This window comes from Genypterus blacodes, unplaced genomic scaffold (assembly GCF_046128005.1).
Source record: "Genypterus blacodes isolate CSIRO-AG114 ecotype Tasmania unplaced genomic scaffold, CSIRO-AGI_Gbla_v1 ptg000156l_1, whole genome shotgun sequence".
Taxonomy (NCBI): domain Eukaryota; kingdom Metazoa; phylum Chordata; class Actinopteri; order Ophidiiformes; family Ophidiidae; genus Genypterus; species Genypterus blacodes.
The window spans coordinates 858422-876794 of NW_027466957.1; the positions used below are offsets into that span (position 1 = coordinate 858422).

Here is an 18373-nt window from a genome sequence, read left to right on the forward strand (position 1 = left end):
CTACTTCTAATTTCTGTCACTGTGCAGCCCTGAACCTGGATTCTGACTTGAATCAATTCATTTACAAATCTAAAGTTGTTTACTTGTGAGGCCGCTGCAGGTCGCTTCTGAGTCTACAGCTCCTCTTCACCCCCATATGAAGAAGAATAGCTTGTTCAACAGAAAATAGTTTTGAATTTACTGGTTTTGATGTGACGGAAAGTGGAACAGCAATTGTGAATAAGTCTTCAAATGAACCAATCATACGATTGGTGGTGACAGATGTTCCATATAGATTAAGTGAAGCCACTGCATGAGTCTGTAGAAGGGCGCGTGTTATCCATCAGGAAGTCAACGCAAGTTAAAAACAAATTGGGCCACAGATAATTCAGTTTGTATTACTCAAACAAAACAGAGCTTCAATTGAGACACGACTTTGTTTGAAGAACCTTGGAGACAAAATGAATACGACATCATCACCACAATGTGTCAACCGGGACTTTACAGAGAGATTCCTGCCTGCTGTTTACATCATAGTGTTCATCACTGGCATGGCTGCTAACGTTTGGGGGCTGAAGTCTTTGCTCCAGAACTGGAAGAAACTCGGAATCATCAATGTCTTTGTCCTCAACCTTGGACTCACAGATATGTTGTATTTGCTCACACTCCCCTTTTTGGTGGTGTACTATTTTCTGGAGAGGAATTGGATCTTTGGAGATGTTTTCTGCAAGATAACAAGATTCTGCTTCAACATGAATTTATATGGCAGCATTGGATTCCTTACATGTATAAGCGTCTACAGGTACCTGGCCATTGTTCACCCCATGAGAGTGATGGGAAGAATAACTGTCACCCACTCTGTGGCTCTGTCTATCTTGGTGTGGCTCTTGGTGAGCGTTCAAAGTCTCCCTGACATGTTCTTCATCAAAACAATCAGAAAAAGAACTGTGGAATGTTACGACACCACGTCTTCTCCCTACATTGAGGATTACCTGAAATACAGCCTTGGATGGACCTTCACTGGATTTTTCATCCCCTTCCTCATCACGCTGGGCTGCTATGGACACGTGATGGTCATTCTTTGCCGCAAAAACAACATTGACAAGGTACTGAAACAGAGAAGCCTGAGTTTGTTGTTCATTTTGATTGTTCTCTTTTCTGTGTGCTACATCCCCTATCACCTGCTGAAGAGCCTCAACCTCTGGGTGAGAGTTTTATCCATGCAGGGAGTGTGTCATGGATGGTTTAATGGGGTCTACATCGCTCATCAGATAAGCCGTGGCCTTGTGTGTCTGAACAGTGCTCTGAACCCTCTGATTTACCTCCACGGATGTGAAGATGTTCCCGCTCAGATCAGGCAGCTGCGGCCATCTATCGCCCATACTCAAGTTCCTCTGGTGTCCCCAAATCCTGGTTTAATCCCCAGCACACCACCTCCAGACGATGTTTAAAACAAGTTTTTATGATATTCTGTATTAACATTGTTGATCTTGTTGATTGTCCCTCAAAATAAGTATGACAATGTGTTCCTCTGTTATCAATGCATGCAACCAAACTAATGTTGTTTAAAATCCCAATAAACTTTTAAAAGTTTTCCATACCAGTTGTGCATATGTGATTTTTGTAGTCACACACATTTAAACCTGAAGATTAACAATTGTTCCACAACAAAAAACACACTTTTTACTACTGTTTACTATTGAATTAAATCATTACACATTTTAGTCACCAAATGTTGAATTATTTCTGCATTATCCCAGAAAAGTCTTCAAACAATCAGCAAGGGGATCATTTTATATTCTATTTTATCTCATTACTGGCGACACCCTTCTTTATCAAATATCTAACACGCTTTCTATCTGCAGAAGGAAATCCTGATTATTGCGACATTTGGTAAAACACACACGAAAGCATCTGTATTACCATGGAAACGTATGAGTCAGAGTGCAGATTTGCTGCATGCTTGTGCCTCCTTACATCACTTTGTGTCAGTGCTGAAGATTGCAGAAATAAATCACCAAATATCCAACAAAGCCACACAAGAAAGGAAGTAAACATGTGATGTCATCAGGCTTAATGTCCCCGACTTTGCATCCCTCCCTCTAGCTTCATACACAGTTCCTCACAGCAATAAATAGTGTTTGATTTGTTTGTAAGATTAGTGACGACAGAGCGACAGCATCATTTCCAGGCCATCAAAACATTGGCGCGACCTTTGGGTTGTAGCTCTCTGCACCCTCTCACTTGTTGATGAGCACATGTTTCAGGATATCTAACCTCAGCAAAGCCTTCACTCCTGTCCACCGTACAATACACACACGTGCAGCATGAGTGATTACACGGCGCTATCATAAATGTTTTTTGTCATAAATATTTCCCTCCCTCACCTTCTGGAGGACCTTTGCTCTTGCTATGACGCCCTCCTCCCCCTCAGCGCTGCGCCGCTTCTTCCTCTGCATGTGTGTATGTTGTGAACTCTGGCCTTGGCAAACATTAAAGGACAAGCCCAGTCCGCTGCTATCATATGTCCATGTGTCGTGAAAGGAGCTGGGTGCAGAGGGGTGGTGGGGGCCGGGGTGGCTCTGGCAGAGGGTTTTAGTTACTTTAATAGGAGCATCAGTTCTGTGTGTCACTTGCCCCATACAGTAATCCTGTGTAAGGTGGTTGTCTGTTTGCTGCGGTGGAGTATTGCAGAGAAATGGAGTTCCCACAGCTGGAGCATATAAGGCGGCGCAGGTGTGACAGTGCAGGTGAGGTCACTGGTCACTCCAGACAGACACACAGTCGGTGCAATAGTATATACTGTATATACTATTAGTATATACAGTATGTTCCTGAGTTTGTCCTACACAGAGCTGAAGGAGTGAAAATAGAATCATATGATGCAGGGATTTATGCAACACACAAATAACTTCTTTGTTAAGTTTAGCAACTACGCAAGTCATTGGTGAAACAGGGGGTTTCTTCAGAAATTAATGTCTTTTGCTCCACAGTGATCTGTTTGTTTTTGTTTTTCGATCCTGATGACAGTTAGTCGGAGTGCTTTGCAGGGCGTGGGTTTGCTCTTGATGAGCGATAACACCGTGCGGAGAGTTTATGGGATATTGACTGATCATGTGTCCTTCATTGGCTAAATATTTACTCTTCATCACTCACTGACATCTGATCACTGGACCTTAGAAAATTTAAGAAGAGCCAAAGAACACTTGTTTACTCTTCTCGGGTTCATGTTTGCTTTATTTCTTATCCCTTGAAAATCTCGACATTACTTATAGGAGACCTGCTGTGAACACGTGTGCATGAGAGAGGAGTGGCCTCAACTCCGTGCCGCCATAGCTCTTATTTTGGAGAGCAGTCTGAATTCCTGCCAGGGCAAGCCCCCTTAACAGGATCGCTCCCACCTTGGGGCTTATCCCAAAACAGAAACACAGGCTGTTACTGTGTAGCTTCCACACAGCCCATGATGAGCTCCGCTACTTACACTTTGAACGCAGGCCAAAGTGTTGTGATTAGGTTAAAGGAATGGAATACGTGACACTTATTATTATTATTATTATTATTATTATTATTATTATTATTATTATTATTATTTCACAAAAGCGGAATGTCTGCGCTACTTTTGTGTTTTCATTCTCTGTAGGAAAGACTTTGTTAACATTAATATTTTTCACTGTTTACAACTAGTTGTTCAGTAAGCAAACTCTAAGCAGCTGCGAGCAATAACACACACACCACTTCCTCCTCCATTTTGCCCTTTTCAAGATGCATAGCTGCCCCCTGGTGGCAAATAATAGAAACTTCCCTCACACATTTTCACAGTTAGATAAACAAGCAGTTCAGTGCCAATGGAGCTCATCTGAATTCATAAGCAGTCGCTACTACTCTTACACCTGGCACACACAGACCTGCTGCTCTTAACCTGACCCATATATGTGTGTGTGTGTGTGTGTGTGTGTGTGTGTGTCTGTGTGTAGTAGTAGAGCAGGTGTACTAGATTATCCTGATTCTATGCTGTTTGACATCACCTGAGATTTGGGTTGACGGCTCCCATCAGGGATTGTTTAGTAATCATGAAACAGACGGCGAGGCAGGCAAGCAGCATGGCTCCAGGTCCTCCCCCTCTTGTTTACCAAGTGCTTCTCCTTAGCAACAGTCAGCTGACCTAGGTAGAGTTCAATGAAGCACACACATGCACACAGAGCTCAGTGCCTCCACCATCCACACACACTCCTCTACACAAAGAGAGAGTGGGGCAGCGTTTGCCACCCAGGCCTCGCTCGACGCTGTCACCACTAACATGTCCTCAGATGCGCAGAAAAGACTCACGCAGACTCCACTGCTCAAGATCTGGGTGCCATGGATGGGCTGCAACCTGAACCGCAGGAGGGGATGTAAGTGCAAAGAAAAATGGCTACATTACCTCGCTGTCTATTCTGCCTCTGTTTCACCCCAGCAGATGAAACAGTTTGGTTGATTTTGCCTCAACGTTTGCGATTTTAACCGGGTTGGGCTCGATGTGTGGCTTCACCAGCTCAGTCCTGTGGAGCAGCAGGTTGGACAGCAGTCAGGTCTAAGCTGACTCGGGTCATTTGACTGTTTTGCTGATCCGGCATCCTCTATTCATTATGGAACAACCTGGAAGCTGTATAGATACACACGCAGGCCACGCCGGCACTTTGGAGGTAGAACTACTCGCAAAGATACAGTCGGCCTGTAAGCAGGACTTCGGCCATGGTGCCCTGTGCTGATGGCAAAGACAGGGAAGAAGCTGGCAGTGTGAAGTGGAGAGGCAAAGGACAAAGAAACTTTAGATGTGGGTCAAAAATGTCAAAGTGAGTGGGAATTCATATTGGGATTTTCTCTTTTTTGAATGCCTTTTATATTTCTGTCCATTTGTTTTGTTTGTGTGTGGTGGTGATGTCACATGAACAGCTACTAAACAGCGGATACACACATGTTTTTGGACACTTGGCTGAGGCTCTTATGGTAATCTGGTTCGAAGATGATTAGATTCCACTTTTGGCAACATTCTATCACATTTACAGGATGTTATTGTGTTTGTTTCCTCAGCCTCTGTGCCTCAGTTCTGTAACTCTCCTACTATGATTGTGATGGTGGGGCTGCCAGCCAGAGGGAAGACCTACATCTCCAAGAAGCTCACTCGCTACCTGAACTGGATCGGCGTTCCAACGAAAAGTCAGTTTCCTAAGTGAATCCTCATCCTAAATAGGGCCATGGATATATATTTATTGTGTTTAATGTACAATTAAATCGAAATATACACATTTTTATATCTGTTTTCTATTTCCATCAGTGTTTAACGTGGGCCAGTACCGCAGGGAGGCCGTCAAGACCTACAAGAACTTTGAATTCTTCAAACCTGATAACGAGGAGGCCATGATGATCCGCAAGTATGATAAAAGACAAAAATAGGCTTGAATGAAGCTATAACACAATAACATTACATTTGATTTGTGTTAGTTTGTGGGTTATTTGATCATCTGATCCTTTGAGTCATGCTTCACTGCTGTTTTGTTCAATTGTCTAAACTGGTGTAACGTTTCTGTCAGGGCCTGTGCAGCAGCTGCCCTCAAAGACGTCACTGCCTACTTTACCAAGGAGCAGGGACAAGTAGCCGTGAGTAAGAGGACAACTGAGACTGTCCCCCTCATCACAATAAACACACAGATTTTGAATTTATGATTTAACTTATGATTGATTACTTATCCTTTGTTAAGTCTGCTAGTCTGGCTGAAGTCCTTTGTTATATTTCATCCATTCATCTTGACTCAATAATGTGAGAAAATTGCAGATATGATGTTTTAAAGGGGAGATCATGTGAAAAGAGTCCAGCTGTACATTCTGTTCTCTTTTCTGTTCCACTTTACTCACATGGAAGTCTCATATATAAATAGCACACTCCCAAAATAAATGTATATAACACATGAATATAGAATGACCAAAGGAGCTGTAACCTGTATTAGTAAGGGATGTTTCTATATGATATCCACATATAATGTCATATTTACCCAGATTCTTATGAATAATGTGAATTTACTGTACCTGTATGTGACAGTGCTTAACCTTTGTGTCCTGACCCATCAAGGTGTTTGATGCCACCAACACCACCAGAGAGAGGAGGGTCCTCATTCTTAATTTTGCAAAGGAGAGGGGCTACAAGGCGAGTACAGCATGTCTGAGTAATGTGTAAGATGATGATTTGTTTCAGACGTTATGGCATATAACACAATTTATATGTTTTATGAGTCAAACCCTTCAATCACATTGTGTACGTATAGGTGTTCTTTGTGGAATCGATCTGTGACGATCCCAAAATCATCACAGAGAATATCCTGGTGAGATTTAATGCTTTTCAGTAAAATACTTTAGAAGCAGGCAATTGATCTGTGAGTGATCTGCTTGGCACACTAACGTTGACTTTCCTCCCCAGCAAGTGAAATCTGGGAGTCCAGATTATGTGGATCGTGACACAGATGAAGCCATGGAAGACTTCATCCAGCGCATTGACTGTTACAGGGCAAACTACGTGCCTATAGATGATGAGAAAGACAGGTACAAGGTGCTGGAGAGTCAAAACACAGAAAGTGTCTCACAAAGGAATTTTTCACATTTCTAACTCAGTTTTCACATTCGGCATTTGAAACAGGAATCTCTCCTATATCAAGATCTTTGATGTGGGCAGTAGATACCTGGTGAACCGGGTCCAGGACCACATCCAGAGCAGGATCGTCTACTACCTCATGAACATCCACGTCACACCGCGCTCCATCTACCTGAGCCGCCACGGAGAGAGTGAACTCAACCTCTTGGGACGCATCGGTGGAGATTCAGGCCTGTCACCTCGGGGACTGAAGGTGAGACAGAAAACACCGAAAACAGAAACAGAACAAAAACACAACAGAATATGAAATGCTCTCAACTCACCCTCATTCCTCCAGTATGCCAACTCCTTGGCGGCCTTCATTAAGGGGCAGTGTATCAGTGAGCTGAAGGTGTGGACCAGCCACATGAAGAGGACCATCCAGACTGCAGAGGCTCTAGGAGTCCAGTATGAACAGTGGAAGGCCCTCAATGAGATCGATGCTGTGAGTTTGTGCACACTTTAGTCTGCTCAAATCTATATGAACGATAAATTTGGTCTTAGTTTAGGTGAGTATTTGGGGGTTCTTATGGACATACTAGGCAGTTGAATTCACTTCCTGTTATGTTAAATAAGTCTTTCCTCACCAAGGGTGTATGCGAGGAGTTAACCTATGAGGAGATCCAGGAGAATTTCCCAGAAGAGTTTGCGCTGAGAGACCAGGATAAATATCGTTATCGTTACCCAAAGGGTGAGGTAAGTGTTCCACTACATTCACCTTCACACCCTGCTGAGCTGGGACTGCAAACAAAGCAGAGACAGGTGGTGAACAGGTCCAACATTTGATCCAAAGGACCGATCAGATGCACTCTTGTCTCTCATTCAGTCCTACGAGGACCTTGTCCACCGTCTGGAGCCGGTCATCATGGAGCTGGAAAGGCAGGAAAATGTCCTGGTTGTTTGCCACCAAGCTGTCATGCGCTGCCTGCTGGCCTATTTTCTAGACAAACCTGCAGGTACACCAAACCTCTGATCTTCTCTATCATCAATCCAAAACACCTCGACAATCAATAACACTCCCAACTAACTACATTTCCGTCTTTGTACAGATGCCCTGCCCTATCTAAGGTGTCCCCTTCACACGGTGCTCAAACTCACACCCATAGCCTACGGTAGGTGGTGAAGTGTGTGTGTGTGTAAAGCAGCCAGATGTGTTGCATCATATTTTCCCCTGAGACTCTGGCTTTCTTGTCAATTGCAGGGTGTAAAATCGAGTCCTTCTTCCTCAATATCGAAGCCGTCAACACACACAGAGAAAGACCTGCGGTGAGTTTCTACACAGACAGTAATGTTCTGTCCCATATGTCACTTTAGGTGTTGTGAAAATGAACAGACAGCTGTTGTCTGTTGTGTCATAAAAACACAATTGCCTCTGTATCAGAATTTAATTGATCTGCCTTTACGTTTGTGTCCTTCCAGATTGTTGACACCGACAGAGACCCTGAGGATGCTCTGCAGACGGTTCCAGATCACATATAAAGGCTGTTTGAGAGACGTGGACTCTAAACGCAGCGCTACATACTGATTAACTCCAAACACCATCATTAAACATTAGAAGATGCACTCCGGTTCATGTTTCAGAGTGTGAGAGCAGAACAGCAGGGGGGCTTTGTAGTTAGAGAGGACAAGAGAGAGAGAGACGGGATAAAGGAAGCCTGAAACGAGAAGATGAAGATGAAGAACACGGACTCCCCCTGAAAAGGACAAAACCTATAGCTGTTTTTACGCGTCCTGTCTGCTTTTCTCTGTGTTTTAGAAGTGTCACAGTGTTTACAGGTGATTTTCCACACACACAATGTGCTGTATATTAAGGAGAGGAAAGAGCCACGTAAAGGAGATGTGGCCAGCAGGTGCTTTGGGCCTTTCATGCACATTTAAAGCTAATGACAACAAGACCTGTTGTTGATGTAATTATAGAGGTAATCAGCACCATGGACAGTTCACAAACAAAGCATTTAGTTCTGGATTTTGCACTTTAATCAGACTGTAAAGCTTTATTATGTAGATAAGGTGCCAGACTCCTATTTAATTACTGTAAAGAAAGAGCAACTGCAACATTTCATGGCATACTTTAAGAAAATAAATTCCCATTACAATTAAGTGAGTCTTTTGTGCTTGCCGTTGGCAGCCAGCTGAGGGGTTTCAAGCTTAATTTAACAAATTAATTCCCCAGCTGACCAATGTACTGTTCTTTACCCCCAACAAAAGAGCTTTGTACAGGGACACTCGTGGGAGGGAGGAAACTGGCATTTGGAAGTAATTTGGAAAACTCAGAATTCCTACAGAGAAGAGGAGTGGGCGTATGGGGTCCATTCCCCCCAAAAAATAGTCCACTCAGGGGTTAATAAGTCGTCATTGGCTGGTGGCAGCAGTCCGCCAAATTTCCAGTCCGCATCAACACAAGCAGGGGAGCCACATACCTCCGCCCAGCAGGACTCACTCACTCACTCACGCTTCCTCCGACTCCAACTTCACACTCACATTATCACCCGCCAGAGGTTGTGAGCTCTTATCAGAAAATTACACTTCATTATTGCCGCAGTGGACGTGTTTCAATTGAGCAGAGGGAGGGGGGAGAGTGTGTGTAAAATGTGAGGTTCACGGCGCCTCCTGCACACGAGTTGCTGCTGCGCTCCCACTCACAACGTGACAGTTCACCCCAGTTTTGGAGCCTTTGACCTGCTTTAATTATGGACAGAATGACCTTAAACATTCACTGCGTTTTATTAATTTTCACTTTCTATGTGCAACACGGATTATCAATGGATTATGACGCGCAGCGTGGAGCTACTCGTTTCTCACAGGTGAGCATTTGTCTGGATTTTAGTGTGAAAAGTTATAAATGCCGCAGTTTGTACTTGAACACACCCCTCTGAGACTAATGTAGTCTATGTATCAGCTCATAGATGCAGAAATGCGTATTAGAATAATGATAGAACCGTCAACATATTTATATTTGGTTAAAACAAATCTGTAGAAAAGTTGAAAATGATTTGAGAATGCACATTGGGCCTATATATCAGATTCTGCAGCAATAAATCAGTGACTTCACACATACAGAAGTATTTGATCGTTTTATTTGTTACATAAATGATGTGTTGTTTTTATGTTGGCCGTACCCTATAGAGCAGTTATAGGGTTTCTACCCTTGAAGTTATTTGTTTATGTTAAATTCCCAGCCCGGAGATGTGGTAATGTATTGACACAGCAATGACTTGTGTGCAAAATTAACATTTGAAACCAAACGGTGCACCCTCACTGCCCCTGTGTACAGTGGAAGCATTTATTTCCAGTTCCACTTCCCCTTCATTCATGAATGGCTTTGATTCAGACTATTTTGACACAGAAATCTGGACCCAACCCTCATAAACAGATTGTGGCGATAACTTCAAAACAGAGCTCTTTCAAATAAAATGCAGCCCTGAGCAAAGGCGTCATGCACCATCATCTTTATGGGATTTTTTTCTTTCTTTCTTTTTATCACTGCACCATTGGCCTCTTTCATAAAAGCAGTCAAATATTTAACAAAGCTATGCTGACACTTCATTGACATGCTGCTTTGTTTGCCTTTTCAGAGAGCAAAGCGTCAAAGCAAACCAGCAAAACCAGTGGTAAGTTTTCACTGTCCATGCTATTATGTGTTGCATATGCATCCGTCTGCTTTTGCATGCAGATTCGTTTGTCAAGTAGCCACAAAAATGCTGAGATATCTGTGAATATCTTTGCATTTAACAATAGAATTACTGTATATAAGGAAAATGATCAACTTAATATCATCTTACATTTTCTAAACACAAATAGTAGTAATCCTAGATAATTTCCTACATATCTAACACTTTGGTTTGCTCCTGTTCTGCAAATCCAAGAAATCATAATCAAACTTCCTCAAACATCAATGAGGTGAAGGGGCTGATGTGGTTCTTGTGCCCGTTGCCTCAACCTGCACTAATATGGTTTGTACTGAGCAGATTGGGCTCAGCAGGCGCCGGCATGACTCAAATAAACAAGAGGAGGGCAGCGACACCATGCAAAGAACAGCTTTGTGTTGTTTTGTAGACTTGTCAAGGCGAAATCGGAGCAGGAGGTTAATGATTTGTTTGTTGTAATGCCTCAGGGTAGCACAGTGTTTCAACATTTATGGCTCTCTGCTGTTGTCAGGTGTCCATTTAGATAATTATTTTCTTTTGTACCTGCATTTGTTTTGTTTTTAGCTGAAGGTGACAGACTACCATGTGAAGTGTTCTGTGGTGTCCCGCTATGCTGTTACCACGGTCCACAGTTCAGTATGGAACCAGCTCCCCATCACCAAGGAGGCCGCGTTTGAAGTAGACCTGCCCTCTTCTGCTTTTATCTCCAACTTCACCATGTGAGTCACCAAGTCCTCCACCAAGTCCTCCACTGTTCATCTCCACCTATTATGATCTACATTCCTGCTCTCCACGTTTGTTTGTTAGTCTGTTTAAATTGGCTTTACATGTCCCGTAACCTTTTAGAATCAGGAATTGTGCCAAATATTGTGGATGCATGTTTAGTTAAAGAGTCTTAGAGTTAATGGTGATATTCTGATTGCTTGATTACGAAGAGGGTCGGTAACCACTTTCCTTTACAAAACGCTAAATATAAACAAAACAAATAAGTCAACATTGCAGGCCAAACAGCAAGCAAACGCAGAGCTGGATTTTGGAGCGGAAGCGGGTCAGAAGGGGGTGGGGGGACGGGGACCTCAGGGCAGATGAATACCAGGCTTTGTAAAGGTACGGGAGAGAGTTAATAGAGAAAATGACAGGAGTTTGCCCAGTCCCCCCTTTTCTCCCCTGCACAGTTTACCAAGGCGCCCTGCCAGGTTAGATATGCTGCCTGCTCACACGCATACGCCTCCACTCTTCATATCCCTGTATGTACGTTTAAAACGTCGCACGGATGTGTGAGACTCAAACTTCTGCAGCTTTTTACTACCTCCCGTCCATGCAAACCTTCACATTTCTCTGTCGCTCTTTCTCTTTCAGAAACACACACCTGCACACAGCCATATTTTCACACGCACACTCAGAACCTACGACCGTCTGCTAATCACCTAGCAGAGGAAAAAGGCTGTGGCAGACAGATTTTGTTAGTTCTTTGGCTTTTCTGTGTCGGAAACTAAGGACTCTGTGTTCTGCGCATAGGTCACTGATGTACAGCCGTTCCTTTACCCTCTCAGCCAGCCACACATATAAATACAAGCGCCTCCATTTTCCACTCTGCTCTCTCATGCCATTCTGCTCTATGTCTCAAACAAGAACCGCTTCAAGCCTGCACGTTTATTTTAGTTGGGCCTTGATGTTTTTTCTATTTGGACATATTGGTTCAAAGGACTTGACCTTAATTTAGCACCTTGTCATGTGACATCAGTCTAGGAACGCCTTTTATGCTTTGAGCGTTGGTCGGATATTGCTGGGTGTAGCATGGAGTCGCATTGCCCTCAGAGTTTCACAGGTTTGTAAGATTTTGCTTCATTAATGGTGTTTTTCCAGGGAAATTACTTTGCTCCCCCCAACCTCCATATGACCCCTTTTCCCCTTCATGTTATGAACTCCATCATGTAAACACGCGTGATGCCTGAAGTGCTTAGTTATACCATATAACACAGCTTTGTGACGGCCCTGGAAATGCACAGGGCAAAATAGAGTAAATCACGCTTTTACAACTCATTGCAGGGCAGGCATGTTTCCGACTGTAATATAATCTGGCTACTGTGAGTCACACAGAGAGTCATTTCTTCTTCGGCTTTCCTCTATCCCATCAGCACCTCCAATGGCAAGGTGTATGTTGCCCAGGTGAAGGAAAGAGCTGCTGCCAGGAAAATTTACGACGCTGCTAAAAAGCAAGGAAAAACAGCCGGACTCGTTGCTACCAAGTGAGTCCAAGGCAATATGAGAGGAAACTTTTGGCTTCAACAAAATCAAAATTTGGAATGTCATTTCTGAAATAATATTTATTTATGTTAATTGCAATTTTACGCTGCACGCTTTTCTAACACTAATACAGTATGTGAAAGATGAGACTGCCATCCAATCCAGGACTGTGGGGTTTTTCTTCCCTTTTCATCTGTGGTGTTTCAGAGAGAGGGAGGTGGAGAAGTTCCGAGTGGCTGTGAGTGTGCCGTCTGGAGCTCGAGTGTCCTTCTCCCTTTCCTATGAGGAGCTGCTACCTCGTCGACTCGGCCGCTATGAGCTCAGTTTGGGTCTGAGGCCGGGACAGCCTGTCCAGAACCTCACGTTAGATATCAGAATAGCAGAAAGGACTGGCATCAGTTTCTTGAAAGTCCTTCCACTCAAGACAAGCAAGCTGATCTCCAACTCTGCCAATGGTAAAAAAAAAGACTTGTTCTTCCGTTGCATCTTGGTTCCTTGGTTCCTAGGCCATTTTTAATTGATGTATAATATTAAATAATATATTTCCTCCTTCAAATGCTTCCCTGCAGGTGATAAAGACGCCCCCGCCTCCACTCGTGTTGAGAAGAGTGCTTGCTGTGCTCAAATACATTACAGTCCCAGTCTACAGCAGCAGAACAGCGTTTCCTCCAACGGTCTTAATGCAGATTTCATTATTCAGTATGATGTGGACCTGAGAGACATAATGGGTGATGTTCAGGTCAGCAGCATATTTTAAAGAGTTTGTGGTGTGGTTGCACATGTTTGCAACATGATAGGAGGTAGTGGCAAAAATTTAGCCCTTCACATTTTTGGTCTTTTCTCCATCTCTCAGGTGTTTGATGGCTACTTTGTGCATTACTTTGCACCCAGAGGACTTCCTGTGGTTCCCAAGGATGTGATTTTCGTCATCGACGTCAGTGGCTCAATGATAGGCACCAAGATAAAACAGGTAAAATGGCCGTGCATCCTTTGTGAAAGCCTGGGGGCTGCCTTTCTGTAGATAGAGGCAGGAGTTGTAAGAGGTACCAACATGGCTACGGTATTTTCTGTATTTTCTCAAGGTAACATGGCAATTGAAAAGTGAAGTACTTTGTGTTTAACAGACCAAGCAGGCCATGGGCACCATTCTTGGAGACCTTAGGGAAGGAGACCACTTCAACATCATTACCTTCTCAGACAAGGTTCTGACCTGGAAGAGAGGACGGACAGTGCGGGCAACACGGCAGAATGTACGAGACGCCAAAGACTTTGTGAAGAACATAATTGCTGAAGGATGTGAGTTTGGATGTGGCTGTGTCTGATCTGTGATACTGTATTGTCAGAGTTGATCAGTGTCAGTTGTTTTTTGTTTTACTGATGAATTCTTTCTTCTCTATGCTCCAACTTTACTCCCTCCCTTGTTTACCTCTGTGTCTCAGGGACCAACATTAATGCAGCTCTGCTTTCAGCTGCCCAGCTTGTTAACCCTGCTTCCCCCGGCACTTTCAGCCAGCTCTCCGCCCATCGTGTCCCGCTGGTCATTTTTCTGACTGATGGGGAAGCAACCATTGGAGTAACAGCTGGTGACACCATCCTCAGTAATGCCAAGAAGGCTTTGGGCTCAGCTTCTCTGTTTGGGCTGGCCTTTGGAGACGATGCAGACTACCTTCTCATGAAGCGTCTGGCCCTGGATAACCGCGGTGTGGCCAGGATGGTATACGAAGACGCAGATGCAGCATTGCAGCTGAAAGGGTTCTATGATGAAGTAGCAAGCCCTTTGCTGTCAGACGTCCAGCTGGCCTACCTGGATGACCAGGCGTTTGATGTCACCCGCTCTCTTTTCCCCAACTACTTCCAAGGTTCTGAGCTGGTGGTGACTGGGAGAGTCAAACCAGGGGTCAAGGATTTAAAAGTGTCAATGACTGCCACTGATTCAAAGCAGCGCATGAAGGTGGAGAATGATGTGTTGATTACTCACGCAACAGTAAATGAGACAGAAGATTCGCTGGACTGCTTGGCAGAGATCGAAGGAATTTCCAGCTTTGTGCATCGGCTCTGGGCGTATTTCACCATCAAAGAGCTGCTGCTGGCCAAACTGAACACCACTGACCCTGCGACTCAGAGGTTACTGGCAGACAAGGCCACCAACCTTTCCCTCAAATATAACTTTGTCACTCCTGTCACTTCTTTAGTGGTGGTAAAGCCAGACGCAGATGAAGCAGCTCCAACTGCAACCACTACGCCCACTACGCCAACTACGACCACTGCAAAACACACAACCACATCCACTACAACCAGAGTGCCATCTACTGCCGCCAAAATATCCTCCATTAAGAAGCCCAAGTCACCGTCCAGCCCCAGGCCTAACAAAACAAAAGCAGGACCTGGATCTCCTAAGCCTGCAACCCCACAGCCACTTCCTGGACGTTCCACAAATACACCAAGACCCAAAAAGAACCCATCACCACCTTCTACTGCAAAAACCATGGTTTCACCCATCACCAAGAAAACCACTACCACTCCAACTCCGAGCTCAATCAAAACTGCCCCAGCACCATTTGTTGGTAAAAGGCCCACTCCTTCCCAAAATGATTCTAAAATAGCCTCTGCTCCTCCGACTGGGAGGATTTCTACGTCTCTGCTTAATACTCTAAAAACCGCTGCACCTCCTGCACCCGGAAAACTCTCCACTCCACAGCCCAGCACCGTAAAAGCAATCCCTCCCTCAACAACAGTAACACCCGCAGCGTCAGCCACATCCACCACCACCAGCACCGCATCTCCCATCACGGCAGTCAGAACTGAGCCTGGGACCCTGGCTTGGCGAACCGTGACCCCACAGCCCAGCACAGCGAGGACCGTTCTCCCTCCCATCCCTTCTCCCTCCCTTCCCTCCTCAGAGGAGGAGAACAACACGACGTCTGCCACAGATGCCCATCAGCCTGAAGTCACCACCACTCTGCCGGGCCTGTTGTCGTCACTCAGCTCTCCTCGCCCTCTGCCTCAGACTCTGGAAGAAAATGACACAAACTCCAGCGAGGACGGGGACCTGAGGATTGCCACCCTGGTGTCGGCCAACTTCCTTCCCATGCCCGGAGTAACAGATGGGCCAAAGCTGTGGGAGGCAGCGGAGCTTCTAGGTAGGTCACACACACTCATTTGGCCGTGTCATTTTATAATTACATTACATTACATTACGATCATTTGGCAGACGCTTTTATCCAAAGCGACTTACATTACATTATATTACCACCCTTCGCAGAGGGGGGAGCACTTGAGGGTTCGGTGCCTTGCTCAGGGGCACCTCGGCAGGGACTCGAACCGGCAACCCTCCGGTTCTTAAGCGGAAGCTCTACCCACTCGACTACTGCCTCCATAATCATACCCTGACTGAGCTCTGGGAGATTACAAACTGAATGTTAACAAGCACCACTGAGTTATGTCTGTGTGTTATGTGGCACATCTGATGTATTTGTCTTTTTGTCTCTCCACCAGATGTTTCCACCTCCATTCAGATTCAGAGAAAAGGTGAAACTTTACTCATCACTTTGTTTTTGTTTTGAGTTTAACCTGACATACATGGAATTTCAAATTAATGATGTAATCTGCCAACTAAAGGTGGTGTATACTGTATATCGATGCTTTATATCACATGGATCCCTCTAAGAATAGGGCTAAATGTCCTGATCTTTCTGCCTTAATAAGCAGCAGAGTGTGTACTGAAGTCTCATGGCTATTTGTTTTCATTTTCTAGACATTGATGCAACCTATGACTATGACTACGATCTCAACTATGATGCCTGTCAGTATAAAATGTTTAATGCAGGTCAAGTTCATTCATTTGTTGTCGTTGCTGCTTTCAAACTCAAAAGCTGAATTTGTCTCACTCTCTCCTTTCAGGGGATGATACTGCAGAGACTGAATCCTTTGGTAAGTGCTGACTGATGGGACTCACGGCTACAAACTGTATCGCTCACAGATATATTTGTATAAAATATGTCATTGGTTTCTGTGTCCTGTGCTTTTAGACCCTCCGTCCCGGCTGAGCACTATCAGGGTCTTCTCCTCATCTGGTAAGAGAGTTTGTGTGTTTGCGTGGCATCCATGGGCGTTGGAAGATTGTGTGCACTGATGTTTTTGCTATCTAACCTGTTCGTTACTACAGTTGATGGAGATCCTCATTTTGTGGTCCAGTTGCCAAAGCTGCGTCAGAACTTGTGTTTCACAGTTGACGGCCGGGCTGATGATGTTCTCAGACTGTTAGAGGACCCAGAGAGAGGTACAGATATTCATAATATAACCATTTGTCGCACGTTGGTAGAATTAACACTCACCTTTTGGATGCATTACTCATTGTTCACTTCTGTTCACCTCCTTCACAGGCATCATTGTGGATGGTCACCTGATGGGCGCTCCTTCCAAACATGGCGTAGAAGAACGCTCCAGGACCTACTTTGACCGACTTACTGTCTCCTCTGGCCGTATGGTGATCACCGTCTCTTTGGACGCTGTAGTGGTGGAAGGGGAGGGGCGGGACACCCTTCCCGTCGATCAGCAGGTATCAGTAACGAGGCAGGGTGTGACGGTTACCGTGGACAACCATCAGTGCTGTTGGATCGAGCTGTCAAAGGATCTGCGTTTCCTGGTTCTGTTCCACCACTATAAACACCCGAGCTACCTACAGATGGCTCACCTGGGTTTCTACATCACACGCGGACAGGGGCTTTCCTCTTCAACACAAGGCCTGCTGGGTAAATACAAACATCGAGTCACATTTCCTTTCCGGTTCTTACTCAAACACATCCCACTCATTGTGCTCTGTTTGCCCACAGGCCAGTTTCAGCATGCTGACATAAGCGTAACCGTGGCTAAAGATCATCCGGATGGAGTCGTTGGCAGAGCCGACAAGGAGGGAGTCCTGGCCAGGGGGCTGCTGAGGTGGGGGTCAGAGCGCCTGCCTGTCACCCTGCAGGACAAAGCTCTGAAAGACACTGTGCAGAAACGTCACCTAGGCAAGTGCTGGGTGGTGCCAAAAGCAGAAATCCAGAGACTACTGGGTCAGTCTTACCAAAGCTACGTGGTGGATCATGTTTAAATAATTCTAGCTGAGTCAACCTCCGCCCTTGTTGCCTCACCGCTGCACAGCTCAGGTCACAATAGTTATCGCAGCAAGAGGACCGGGACTTGTCTGGGCTAAAATGACAAAAGAAGTCTGAATTATAAAAAGGGAAAGTGTGGGGCAGAGGAGATAAGAGCTGCAAGTAACTGTGTGGTCAGGATGTTTGGTGCAACACGCGAGGGAAGTGATACTGTGGCAAGTTTGAGCTGGCGCCAAAAACGTGTAAATCTGTTAAGATATCCATCAGATTATTTATGTTTTAATTACAGAATGATTAATCGGCAAAGACAGGATTATGCGTGATTATGAACATTTGTGTCCAGTGTATATAAAGTATTATTGTGTGTATGTGTAGATAAGCACTCTAAAAGGTCAAACAGCCGCATGTCGCTCCTGCACATGCTCAGTAAAAAAAACACATCAAAATCAGGATGATGGGTCTTTCCAGGTTTGCCATGTGCTTTTTATTTTTCTATCATTTCATTCATAGTTTAATTCATTTTTATTTGTTACACAAGACATTAGGCATTTTTCACATACTAGTGATCAAACAAGGACTTGTAAGTTTTCCTACGACTCAGCTTGAACTATTTCTTTTTGTCAATTTCAAGGGAGGTTGTCAATAGTAGTTTTTCCAGAGGCCAAACTGAGTGGAAATTAAAACAGTACTACCACACATTAGGCGTTTGTTTTCAATAAATAAATAAAGAGAGAGAGAGA

At 44.6% G+C, this 18373-nt stretch overlaps 4 protein-coding genes across 4 annotated transcripts; all 4 read left to right on the forward strand.

Moving 5' to 3' along the window:
• Positions 1-306: 306 nt before the first annotated feature.
• LOC143013339 (P2Y purinoceptor 1-like) lies at positions 307-1546 on the forward strand. Its single transcript, XM_076166920.1, has one exon. The coding sequence runs from the start codon at positions 441-443 to the stop codon at positions 1428-1430; it is 990 nt and encodes a 329-aa protein (XP_076023035.1). The 5' UTR covers positions 307-440; the 3' UTR covers positions 1431-1546.
• A 2730-nt stretch (positions 1547-4276) lies between these two features.
• LOC143012858 (6-phosphofructo-2-kinase/fructose-2,6-bisphosphatase-like) lies at positions 4277-6190 on the forward strand. Its single transcript, XM_076166186.1, has 5 exons — positions 4277-4370; positions 4990-5175; positions 5294-5390; positions 5550-5616; positions 6086-6190. Exons 1-5 carry the CDS (start codon positions 4277-4279, stop codon positions 6188-6190), a joined length of 549 nt encoding a protein of 182 aa, XP_076022301.1.
• A 92-nt stretch (positions 6191-6282) lies between these two features.
• Positions 6283-8720, forward strand: LOC143013185 (6-phosphofructo-2-kinase/fructose-2,6-bisphosphatase-like). Its single transcript, XM_076166723.1, has 9 exons — positions 6283-6335; positions 6431-6552; positions 6647-6854; positions 6939-7085; positions 7232-7336; positions 7467-7596; positions 7690-7752; positions 7842-7906; positions 8060-8720. The coding sequence occupies exons 2-9, from the start codon at positions 6482-6484 to the stop codon at positions 8117-8119; spliced, it is 849 nt and encodes a 282-aa protein (XP_076022838.1). The 5' UTR covers positions 6283-6335; positions 6431-6481; the 3' UTR covers positions 8120-8720.
• A 378-nt stretch (positions 8721-9098) lies between these two features.
• Positions 9099-18337, forward strand: itih6 (inter-alpha-trypsin inhibitor heavy chain family member 6). The gene is made up of 16 exons (XM_076166771.1): positions 9099-9444; positions 10216-10251; positions 10852-11006; positions 12426-12536; positions 12742-12989; positions 13104-13273; positions 13388-13504; positions 13659-13830; positions 13974-15674; positions 16030-16062; positions 16289-16336; positions 16435-16464; positions 16563-16607; positions 16700-16813; positions 16917-17285; positions 17367-18337. Exons 1-16 carry the CDS (start codon positions 9331-9333, stop codon positions 17627-17629), a joined length of 3726 nt encoding a protein of 1241 aa, XP_076022886.1. The 5' UTR covers positions 9099-9330; the 3' UTR covers positions 17630-18337.
• The last annotated feature ends 36 nt before the right edge of the window (positions 18338-18373 follow it).

Excerpts from the sequence above, each read along its gene's own strand:
- LOC143012858 (XM_076166186.1), top strand. The coding sequence starts at position 4,277 with ATGTCCTCAGATGCGCAGAAAAGACTCACGCAGACTCCACTGCTCAAG. Across the intron at positions 5,391-5,549 it reads GAGGCCATGATGATCCGCAA|GGCCTGTGCAGCAGCTGCCC; the intron begins GTATGATAAAAG and ends CGTTTCTGTCAG. Across the intron at positions 5,617-6,085 it reads AGGAGCAGGGACAAGTAGCC|GTGTTTGATGCCACCAACAC; the intron begins GTGAGTAAGAGG and ends TGACCCATCAAG.
- LOC143013185 (XM_076166723.1), top strand. The coding sequence starts at position 6,482 with ATGGAAGACTTCATCCAGCGCATTGACTGTTACAGGGCAAACTACGTG. Across the intron at positions 7,337-7,466 it reads ATCGTTACCCAAAGGGTGAG|TCCTACGAGGACCTTGTCCA; the intron begins GTAAGTGTTCCA and ends TCTCTCATTCAG. Across the intron at positions 7,597-7,689 it reads TTTTCTAGACAAACCTGCAG|ATGCCCTGCCCTATCTAAGG; the intron begins GTACACCAAACC and ends GTCTTTGTACAG.
- LOC143013339 (XM_076166920.1), top strand. The coding sequence starts at position 441 with ATGAATACGACATCATCACCACAATGTGTCAACCGGGACTTTACAGAG.
- itih6 (XM_076166771.1), top strand. The coding sequence starts at position 9,331 with ATGGACAGAATGACCTTAAACATTCACTGCGTTTTATTAATTTTCACT. Across the intron at positions 13,505-13,658 it reads TAGGCACCAAGATAAAACAG|ACCAAGCAGGCCATGGGCAC; the intron begins GTAAAATGGCCG and ends TGTGTTTAACAG. Across the intron at positions 16,063-16,288 it reads CATTCAGATTCAGAGAAAAG|ACATTGATGCAACCTATGAC; the intron begins GTGAAACTTTAC and ends TTCATTTTCTAG.